The sequence below is a fragment of the Bombina bombina genome, chromosome 7, assembly GCF_027579735.1.
Source record: "Bombina bombina isolate aBomBom1 chromosome 7, aBomBom1.pri, whole genome shotgun sequence".
Lineage (NCBI taxonomy): Eukaryota > Metazoa > Chordata > Amphibia > Anura > Bombinatoridae > Bombina > Bombina bombina.
Genome location: NC_069505.1, coordinates 488077386 through 488089223, shown reverse-complemented (window position 1 = coordinate 488089223; position 11838 = coordinate 488077386). Strand labels below are relative to the sequence as shown.

The window sequence follows — 11838 nt, the reverse complement described above, 5'->3', positions numbered from 1 at the left end:
CACTGTAACTTCCAGGTCACACAAAACTCATAATTGGCCCTAATACATGAGACGTTCATGTAAGACGAACATCCACCACATTCATAGTAACATCATATGGCACAAGTATTCTGTTTTGTTTGTTTTTAAACCCCTGTTGCTGACAGACATGTTCCCGCGAACTCAGGTCACTAACGAGTGCTTTATGTCTTCCAGTTATCTGCCATGTTGTGGGCATCACTTACCAACACATCGACCGCTGGCTGCTGGCTGAGATGTTGGGTGATCTCTCGGGTGAGAATACAGGGGGAAAGGGCGGGGTGCTGGGTATATTATTACCAAGTGTGTATGTAGGAGTTTATTTCGTTATGGATTTAAATTAGGTCATAAACCCAAGAATTCCCTGTACTCAGTAATATCTCATAAAGAGACATGAGGTGGACCTGGTTCTTCCAGCCCCGTTAGTTTCCCTATTAGTTTGGACAATGTGTTAAAGGGACACTAAACCCATTTTTTTTCTTTCCTGATTCAGATAGAGCATCTCATTTTAAGCAACTTTTTAATTTACTCCTATTATCAATTTTTCTTAGTTCTCTTGGTATCTGTATTTGAAAAAGCAGGAATCTAAGCTAAGGAGTCGGCCTATTTTTGGTGAAGTACAGTACCATGGATAGCACTACATTTTAGCCACCAATCAGCAAGCTCAACCCAGGTTCTGAACCAAAAATGGGCCAGCTCCTATGCTTAGATTCCTGCCTTTTCAAATGAAGATAGCAAGATAACGAAGACAAATTGATAATTAGGAGTAAATTAGAAAGTTGCTTAAAATTGCTGTTCTATCTGAATCATGAAATAATAATTGTGGCTTTAGTATTACTTTAAATAGATGCCACTAGATCTGAGACAGTTGGCCAAGCCAGAGTTAAGCAGAGAGCAGCAATGACTCCCTGGCAAATAATGCTCAATATGTGTCCACGTTCCTGAGTCTACCTTGGTATGTTCCATGGGGAGGGTACAAAGAGAGAGAATTACACCATGGAGAACTCTTCTATTGGCTGATAAGACACAGTAACAGACACACGGCTGAATTTTTAACATTAGCGTGGTTTGGTGAGGGAGCTGCCTGTCTGAGATTGGTTCAGTAACAGGAAGTCAAGTGACTACAAAACTAATCTTCATTGTTAAAGGGATCTAAACCATTTTGTAAGTGGAGGATATTTTGTAGTCTTACGGTAAATTAAAGGGGTACTAAAGTCAAAATAAAACGGTCATGATTTAGCATGCAATATTCAGAGATTTTCCAGTTTACTTTTATTATAAAATGGTGGACAGTCTTTTTATAAACCCACTTTCTGAGGCACCCGCTCCTACTGAGCATGTGCACGAGTTTAGTGTTTATGTATATGAGCCTGTGATTGGCTGATGACTGTCACATGATTCAGGGGGCAGCAAATTTATGTAAATTGGGAGCTAACTGCTGATTGGTGACTGCACACATTTGTCTCTTGTGATTGGCTAACTAGATGTGTTCATCTAGCTGCCAGTAGTGCAATGCTGTCCCTTCAGCAAAGGATAAGAAGAGAATGAAGCAAATTTGATAATAGAAGTAAATAGGAAAGTTGATTAAAATTGGGTTTTTCTGGCCCTTTAGTAGTCCTTTAACATATTAGCTGAGTGCAAAACTTTTTGAATGAGTTAATATTTTGTTTGTGCAATTGTTTCTCAATAACCACATTTTCCCCCCCACCACTTATCATATTAGGCAGAGCTAATCCAGAATTGTTAACTGAAATAGACCAGGCTTGCCATTGTCATTGTGTTAGCAAAACTTGCATTGTTTTTATCTTATCATCTAAGGCCAGTTAGGGATATATTTGTAGCAGAGGTAGGCTTGGGAGGTCTGTAAATCTTGAATTTGGTTAACCCCCTTCCCGCCCTTAGGACGTTCTTTGCTGTCCTAATCGCACTAGGCTTTAACGCCCTTAGGACAGAATAGAACTTCCTAGCCTTTTGGCTGTACTGAAGCCAAAGGTGCTTCCAGAATGGGATTGTTGGGCTGGAGGGCGTGCCTAGTGTCATAGGCACTCCCCCCCCAGACACAATCCCATCATTGAAATCACGCGGTGGCACAGCAATCGCGTGATTTCACGTTTTGACTTATTTGTTTAGAGACAAATAAGTCCGTCCGTGAAGGGGTTAAATTACAGGGAAAGGGAGAAAATAAATAGTAAAGGTACATTGCAAAGCTTTTCTTCTGTGCATAGATAAACATTTCATATTAACAATCTCAGTGTTTCAAGTCCCTTTAAAGGGACGGTAAATCCAAAAGTAAACTTTCAAGATTCCGATAGCGCATGCAATTTTGACCAACTTTCCAATTTACTTCTGTTGATTTGTTTTCTTGGAATCCTTGGTTGAAGAGTAGGCTCAGGAGCAACAATTCACTACTGGGAGCTAGCTGAACATCTTTAGTGAACCAAAGACAAGAGGCATATATGTGCAGACACCAATTACCAGCTTGCTCCCTGTAGTGCATTGCTGCTCTTGAGTCTACCAAGGTTTACTCTTCAACAAAGGATGCCAAAAGAACAAAGCTAATTTGACAATATACATAACTTGGAAAGTTGTTTAAAAGGGACATTAAACATTTTGAGATGGTAATATAAAATGATTTTATATATATATATATATATATATATATATATATATATATATATATATATATATATATATATATATATATATATATATATCCTCTGCAATATACTTTCATTATTTATTATTTTGTCCCCTTTTCCTTTAATTCCATTCTGAAATTGTGAGCTTTTCAGTACCTGTTAGAAATGGAAGTGCAGAACACAGTTATATTCCTCACAGCCATTGGCTGCACACTTTTGAGACCTATTTATAACTGTCCCTGATTAGCCACAGCAGAGAAAGTAACCTAAGTTACAACATGGCAGCTCCCATTGTTTTATAGACGCTAAAACTTTACACTTATTTTGTCAATATTTTAACAGCTAATTAACCTTTAAAAAATACATCTGTGTGTGTTATTCTCCGACTAATTTTTTCATGCATCATTCTACCTAACATTTATTTAGTGTTTAAGTTCCTCTTAAAACTAAATGCTCTATTCGAACCATGAATCTTTCGTTTTGGCTTTACTGTCCCTTTAATCAGTGTAACATACATTTGATTATTGTCTCTTAACAGACCAGCAATCCTTCCTTGTCCCATACAGCCAGGGCTTCCCCAGGTATCTCCTACAAGTTTCTCATTCACTTGTGTCCTTTTTATGCTCCAACAGAGCCACAACTTAGAGTTTGGATGAGCAAATACGGCTGGGTGGAGGCCGAGAATGGTAAAATCTTTGTGTGCAACCAGGAGGAGAATATCAAACCCAAGAACATTGTTGAGAAGATAGACTTTGACAGTAAGTGCGACACTCTTCAGCAGAGCTACAATCTTATTCCTTTACCACTGACACAACCTAAACTTCCTCTCCTCTGTGTTTTCCAGGCGTTTCTGGTATCATGGCATCTTCGCAATGAGACTTTCAGTGGACAATATTTATCCTTATTTTATATATAGACCAAATGTTACAACTTGTAATAAAATAAATTGATTTTCGCCTCTGTGTCCATCTACACCTGATGCACTGAATCATTAAAATATGAGACACAAGCAGATCATGAAAAACTGTAATGAATGAGCGGAACCCACACAATACGCCCCTTGAAGGAACATTAAACTGAAAGGGACACTGAACCCAAATTTTATTATTTCGTGATTCAGATAGAGCATGACATTTTAAGCAACTTTCTAATTTACTCCTATTATCAAATTTTCTTCATTCTCTTGGTATCTTTATTTGAAAAGCAAGAATGTAAGTTTAGATGCCGGCCCATTTTTGGTGAACAACCTGGGTTGTTCTTGCTGATTGGTGGATACATTCATCCACCAATAAAAAAGTGCTGTCCAGAGTTCTGAACCAAAAAAAGCTTATATGCCTTCTTTTTTAAATAAAGATAGCAAGAGAACGAAGGAAAATTGATAATAGGAGTAAATTAGAAAGTTGCTTAAAATTGCCTGCTCTACTGTAATCACGAAAGAGAAAATTTGGGTTCAGTGTCCCTTTTTAAAAAAAAAAATGCTATCATGACAAAACGATTAAACATGGTAAAATAAATTGCATAGCAAACTATTTCAATTGAAACTACTGGGGAATTAATGTATATCTAAGTATTATACATGTGCAAAAAAAAAAGTCTTTGGTTTGTTGCATTTGGTTTAAGTTACCATATTTATTATTAAAAAAAAAGCAACACACAAATAAATTTGGGTGCTTGAACAAACCGAATCTCACAAACCACATCCGTTTTTGTTAATCGCTTTACTAACGAATAACATATCCCAAAGTTTTGCAAGGGCAGATTTATTATACTGAAGTACCTGCCTGCCCATGATTCAAGACCCATATTTATCATTGCACAAGCATCTGCTTGTGCATTGCTGCCCCCTGCTCTTTCTGTACCAATTGTCTATCACCCTGGTTGGTTTAGTCCAGGGTGATATTCATTAGCAAACTTTAAAGGGACAGTTTATTACCCATTCCACAGTTATATTAATATACTTTACCTCTGTGATTACCTTGTATCTAAGCTTCGGCAGACTGCCCCCTAATTTTAGTTATTTTGACAGACTTGCATTTTAGCCAATCAGTGCTGACTCCACTCCATGGGAGTGAGCACGTTATCTATATGACACACACATGAACTAGCACTGTCTAACTGAAAAAATGTCATGCACTGAGATAAGAGGCGGCCTTAAACGGCTTAGAAGCCAGTTTATGAGTCTACCTAGGTTTAGCTTTCAACAAAGAATACCAAGACAACTAAGCAAATTTGATGATAAAAGTAAATTGGGAAGTTGTTTAAGATTGTATGCCCTATCTGAATCAAGTTTAATTTTGACTACACTGTCCTTTTAAGTTGGCTGAAAGGGTTTTAGAAAGCAGCCATTTACAAAAGGAGCATTCACTGCCTGATAAATCTCCCCCTAACTAACTATTGCTCTCTGGCTGATTGGGATAGCTTCCACATATAAACTGGCAAAGAGACACACCTCTACCAGCTATAAAACAGAGAGTAGTTTCATTTAGTAGAGGAACATTTTTTTCTATATCAATTTCAGCATTTGGGTTTCAGCTGAAGCAGATAACCCACAAAGTACAGTGTGTCTATTTATTTATATATATATATATATATATATATATATATATATATATATATATACATATACACACACAGGCAGCCCTCAGTTTATGCTGGGGTTCTGTTCCCAAAGGAATAGTTGTAAGAAAAAAAAAAGGTATAAAATTAACTGTTCTATACTGTTAAGTCAATGGGAAATAACTGAGTTAGGTTCCAGGCCCCTCTCAAAATTGACATTAGTAATGTAATAATATATTAAGATTTAATATATTTAAAACCCTGAAATTAATCAGCAATGTAAATACTGTTTTCTTGTCAATGGCATGGAGAGTCCACAATTCCATTCAATTACTAGTGGGAATTCAACTCCTGGCCACCAGGCGGAGGCCAAGAACCCCCCTCAGCAAAGCTTCAAGTATCCTCACATTACCCACAATCCCCAGTCATTCTTTGCCTGTGTAACATTGTAGGTGATGTGCGAAGATGATGTCTGAAGAAATCAAGTTGTTAATCCTTTAATAAGTACTTTTCCCTGCAAGTAAGAATTGGGGTTATGCTGTGTCCATGTAATTCTTATTAGTAAGAGTAATGGTGGCTTTTAGCAGTTGGAAGACGGCGAGATGGTCTTTGCTGACCTTCAAACATTTTTGCTACCCCTATATAGAAAACCAGGGTTGGTTACTCTGTTTTTTCTTTATCTACAGGTCTATGTCAGTGAGGATTCTGTCACACCTGTTTTCTGTACCTGCCCTACAGCGGATCCACATGTAAGTGCTTTTACCTTCTAGGTAAGAAGGATGCAGCACTTAGCAGTTCCTTGTTTTAAAAAAGAAATACTTAGGCTTTTTTATTTATTTTGGCTATGGGGATTTGTTTGCACAAGATTACCTTTTATTTCGTTTGGGTAATATCTCTTTAAGAAAGTTGTTGGACCGCACCTCACTTTTGAATTTGAGGTCATGTGACAGCTCTGTTTCTTCCTGAGTGCTGAACAGTTTGTTTCTAGCCAGCTGTTTGAAAGCCTGATTTTCAAAGAGACACACCTGACTTTTTAGCATTAGATTGTTATTCCTGCCTGTCGCTTCTCTCTGTTTGCAGCTTTCTAGGATCTGCAGTTTGAACAGGATTTATCTGCTGGTGTGGATTGGATTCCTAGTTACCAGTTGGATGAGTCTCTCCAGCGTGGCTGGGGTGTAGAGGTGCTGGTTTTAATAATTATTTATCTATGCTTAGAATTTTATTCTAATTTTGTATATTGAAATTAGAGTATAAGGGAAATAAAGGGCTATTTAATTTACTATGGAAGCCGATCCCAAGCTTTCTCTGTCATTAGATAAATGTCTTTATTGTGCAGATGCCCAGGTTATTCCTCCTGTGCAATTTTGATCCCCTTGCATTAATAAGGTTTTATTATCTAAGGATTCCTTATCTGAGCCTTCTTTTTCTCAGAATAATGCTGTTCAGAGGTTGCCTCAGCCTTCTGTTAACATGTCCCAGTCTTTGACATATTCACATGCAGTGCCCTGCGGTTCCTCTGTCAGTCTGGGAGTGTTTGTTTGCCTAAAGATTTTGCTGTGCAGTTGACGTCTGCAGCCCTAAGTGCTTTACCTAGTTCTGGTAAAGGGAAGAGGAAATCTAAGAACATTTCTATGGGTTCTGATTCTGCCAAGACTGATTTGGTTAGTCTTTCTCAGTTATCTAGCGAAGATCATTCCTCTGCAGCTTCTGAGGGCGAGATCTCTGATTCGGAATCTGCAGTTCCTAGTACAATAGATTCTAAAGGAGGTTAATTTTTGATGTCAAACCTAAATCTGTGGAGGTTTTTCCTGTTCCAGATCGCATGTCTGACATTATATCTCAGGAATGGGAGAAGCCGGGTGTTCCTTTTAACCCATCTCCTGTGTTTAAAAAGATGTTTCCTGTGGCTGATTCAGTGCGAGATCTGTGGCGTACTGTTCCTAGAGTAGAGGGTGCTATATCTACCTTAGCCAAGAAAACTACTATTCCTCTCAAGGATAGTTCCTCTTTTAGAGACCCTATGGATAAGAAACTGGAGGGTTATTTTAAGAAAGATATTTCTTCATCAGGGTTTGCAGTGGCAACTAGTTGCTAGTATTGCGACAGTTGCCTGTGCAGTCTCTTATTGGTGTGACTTTGTCTGATCTAATTTTAGAGGAGACTACTATAGAGGATATCCAGGATAGGATCAAGGCTCTAAAGCTGGCTAATACTTTAATCTGTGATGCCAGTATGCAAGTTGTTAGGCTGGGAGCCAAGATTTCTAGTTTTGCAATACTAGCCCGCAGAGCCCTTTGGTTAAAGTCTTGGTCTGCGTATGTGACTTCTAAATCCAAGCTTCTGTCTCTACCTTTTAAGGGTAGGTCCTGGTCTGGCAGAGATAATTTCTACGGTTACTAGTGGAAAGGGAGTTTTTTGCCACAGGATAAGAAGAACAGACCCAAGGGTCGTCAGACTTCTAATTTTCGTAACTTCAAGGGACAGAGATCTTCCTTGTCTTCTAAATCTGAGCAAGCCAAGACTTCTTGGAGAGCTAGCCAGCCCTGGAACAAAGGTAAGCAATCCTGAAAGCATTCCGCTGAGGCTAAGTCAGCATGAAGGGGCCACCCCCCGATCCAGTTCTGGATCAGGTAGGGGGCAGGCTTTTCTTTTTTCAGCAGGCTTTTATTTATGATCCATATCCTGGGGCAGTGGATGTAGTCTCCCAAGGATACAAGATAGGATTCAAGTCTTGTCCCCCCAGGGACAGATTCCTATTATCAAGATTATCTGTAAACCAGGTAAAGGGAGAGGCTTTCTTAAACTGCGAAAGGGATTTGTCTTGTCTGGGAGTGATTATCCAAGTTCCTCTAGCAGAACAGGGTCAGGGATTTTATTCAAATCTTTTTGTAGTTCCCACAAAGGAGGGAACTTTTCGACCCATTCTAAACTTAGTCTCTCAAGTTTCTGAAGGTCCCATCCTTCAAATTGGAGACCATTCTATTCTCCCTCTAGTTCAGGAGGGTCAGTTTATGACCACTATAGACCTAAAGGATGTGTATCTTCATGTGCCTATCCACAGGGAACATTTTAAGTTCTAAAGGTTCGCTTTTTTGGATCAACATTTCCAATTTGTAGCCCTGCCTTTTGGCCTCGCCACTGCTCCTCGAATCTTTACGAAGGTTCTAGGGGCTCTTTTGGCTTTGGCCAGATCTCTAGGGCTTGCGGTGGCTCCTTACCTGGACGATATCTTGGTCCAGGCGCCATCTTTTCAGTTAGCAAGTTCCCATACAGATTAGCTATTCTCAGCTTTCACGGGTGGAAGATGAATCTAGGGGAAAGTTCCTTGGTGCCAAGTACCAGGCTATGTTTTCTGGGGACAATCATAGACTCAGTATCTATGAAGATTTTTTTGACGGAGGTCAGAAAACTCAAGCTTCTGGAGGCCTGTCATTCTCTTCAGCCCTCTGTTCATCCATTGGTGGCTATATGCATGGAAGTAATTGGTCTCATGGTGGCATCCATGGACATTATTCATTTTGCTAGCTTGCATTTAAGACCTCTACAGTTATGTATGCTCAATCAATGGAACGGTGTCCACTCGGATCTCTCTCAGACAAAGATGTCTCTGTCTTGGTGGATCTCTCAGGGCACTTGTTTCCTGAGACCTCCTTGGGAGATTGTGACCACGGATGCCAGCCTGTTGGGCTGGGGAGCAGTTTGGGGGTCCCTAAGAGCTCAGGGACTCTGGACTCAGGAGGAGTCTGCCCTCCCTATAAATAGCATATAATTGAGAGCAATTCTTAATGCTATTTCAGCTTTCAATTGGACAACATCACTTCAGTGGCGTATATAAACCACCAAGGAGGAACTCGGAGCTTGTTTGCTATGAAGGGTGTGACTCGCATTATTCAGTGGGCAGAGTCTCACAATTGTCATCTCTCTGTCATTCATATCCCAGGGGTGGACAACTGGGAAGCGGATTATCTGAGCAGACAGACGTTATATCCAGGAGCAGGCGTCATTGATTCTAATAGCTCCAGTGTGGCCTCGCAGAACTTGGTTTGCGGACCTAGTGAGGAGGATGTCATTTCCCCACGTGGACATTTTCTCTGAGGAAGGATCTTCTACTTCAGGGTCCCTTCCTTGATCCAAACTTAGTCTCTCTGAAGCTGACTGCTTGGAGATTGAACACTTAGTCTTGTCCAGATGAGATTTTTCTGTGAAAGCTATTGAGACTATGATTCAGGCTTGTAAGCCTGTTTGTTACGAGCAAGATTTATTATAAGGTATGGCGTAAATACCTTCATTGGTGCAGATTTAGGGGTCTTTCTTGGAGTCAGGTGAGAATTCTGTATTCTGTCCTTTCTTCAGGAGGGCCTGGAGAAGGGTTTATCAGTCAGTACCCTAAAGGGTCAGATTTTGGCTCTGTCGATTCTTCTGCAGAAGCGCCTGGCAATTTTAACAGATGTTCAATCTTTTTTCCAGGCTTTGGTTAGAATCAGGCCTGTGTTTAGGTCAATTGTGATTCTCCTTATCTTATTCTTTATGTGGATAAGGCGGTTCTCCGTACTAAATTAGGATTTCTACCTAAGGTGGTCTTGGAATGCAATATTAACCAAAAAATTGTTCCTTCATTTTGTCCTAATCATTCCTCTAAGAAGGAGTGGTTATTGCACAATCTGGTTGTTGTGCGTGCTTTAAGGTTCTATTTACAGGCTACGAAAGATTTTCGTCAATCTTCTGCTCTATTTGTTGTTTTTTCTGGTTAACGGAGAATTTAGAAGGCCACTTCTTCTACTCTCTCCTTCTGGTTGAGAAGTGTAATTCGATTGGCTTATGAGAGAGCTGGACAGCAGCCTCCAGAGAAAATTACGGCTCACTCCACTGGGGCTGTCGCTTCCTCTTGGGCCTTTAAAAATAATGCTTCTATGGAACAGATTTGCAAGGCGGCCACTTAATCATCATTGCATACTTTTTCCAAATTTGAAGCGGAGGCTTTTTTTGGGAGTAAAGTTCTTCAAGCGGTGTTGCCTTCTAGGTTCACCTGTTTTGTGTATCCCTCCCTTCCATTCTGTGGACTCTAGCTTTGGTTCCTACTAGTAATTGAATGGATTTGTGGACTCTCCATGCCATTGGAAAGACAACATAATTTATACTTACCTGATAAATTCTTTCCTGGCATGGAGAGTTCACGACCCACCCTTATTTTTAAGACAGCTTTTTGTCATTTCTCTAAACTTCTGGCTCCTCTATACCCTTTGTGTCTTCTTCTCTTTCCATAATTCCTTGGCTGATTGACTGGGGATTGTAGGTAATGGGAGGATACTGGAAGCTTTGCTGGGGTGGTATTTACCTCCACCTGGTGGCCAGGAGTTGAATTCCCACTAATAATTGAATGGATTTGTGGACTCTCCATGCCAGAAAAGAAAATCATTTATCAGGTAAGTATAAATTGTTTTTATGCCTCTGAGACATCTCACTATCCATCAATAAGGCAGCGGGGAGTTCTTTTTATAAGCAGTTTGGAAATCCTTTTATTTATTTAAATAAATACATTATATATATATATATATATACATACATATACACACATTATAGGGGACCACTACTAATTATTAAGTTCAGGTTTCAGCTAACAGGTGCATACAATCCAGCACATAGCCGTGAAATCTCCATAGAAAAATCCATTGGCTGTACAATGGGTCATACTGAAGAGCTCAGTGACTTTATACATGGCGCTGTTATAGGATGCCACCTTTGTCCCAAGTTAGTTTGTGACAGTTCTGTCTGGGTAAACAATAAGTGCTATTATTCTTAACCTTTTAATGCCGTTCTATTCCGTCATAATTACACTGGGCTTTAAAGCCGTTCTGACGGGATAAAACGTCATAGCTAACGGCTGTCCTGAAGCCTTCTGTGCTTCTAGGATTTGATCGCGGTCTGGAGGGCGTTCCTAGGATTGTAGGGACGCCCCCCAGATGCGATCCAATAATTGAAATCTCGCAATAGTATGCACGATCGCGTAGTTTCAATTTGTCTACATCGGAACAGTTCCGATGTAGGCACTTTAACCCTGTCACGAAAGGGTTAAGTAAAAGCGTCATGGATCAACAACAGCTTAGCCATGAATGAGACTATGCAAACCCACAGCAGTGTAAAAAAATGCCTGTTGTTTTTCTTTCATGATTCAGACAGAACATACAATTATTTTTTTTTTTTATAATAAGTTTTTATTGAGGTTATGAAAGAATTAACATGAGATATTCACACATAAGCAAAAATAACAATGATAATACATACATCCTTAGCCAATAGATAAAGCGCAAATCTTAAGCGGTAAGAACTCGACATGCAATCCGTAAATCTCTGATCAGGTGTAAACACTGTGGCTGTAAAGTATATAGCTTAATCTATTGTTCTACCTGTCTGTAGGATGAGAAAGGGATGTATGAAATGGATCTAGTAAGTGGTTATGGTAGGCTAAAGTAATTTAGTACAGTGGATATAAAAAGTCTATACACCCCTGTTAAAAACAGAATTTATGTTTACCTGATAAATTTCTTTCTCCAACGGTGTGTCCGGTCCACGGCGTCATCCTTACTTGTGGGATATTCTCTTCCCCAACAGGAAATGGCAAAGAGCC

The 11838-nt window shown here is 39.6% G+C and overlaps 1 protein-coding gene across 1 annotated transcript in view; it reads left to right on the top strand.

The window, feature by feature from the left end:
- EIF3K (eukaryotic translation initiation factor 3 subunit K) overlaps window positions 1-3612 on the top strand; it is a 21933-nt gene extending 18321 nt beyond the window's left edge. Inside the window, exons 6-8 of the mRNA XM_053721615.1 lie at window positions 196-273; window positions 3290-3415; window positions 3502-3612. Of these exons, the coding sequence (XP_053577590.1) occupies window positions 196-273; window positions 3290-3415; window positions 3502-3533 (236 nt within the window). The 3' untranslated portion in view covers window positions 3534-3612. The remainder of the gene's footprint in view (window positions 1-195; window positions 274-3289; window positions 3416-3501) is intronic.
- Window positions 3613-11838: the final 8226 nt, after the last annotated feature.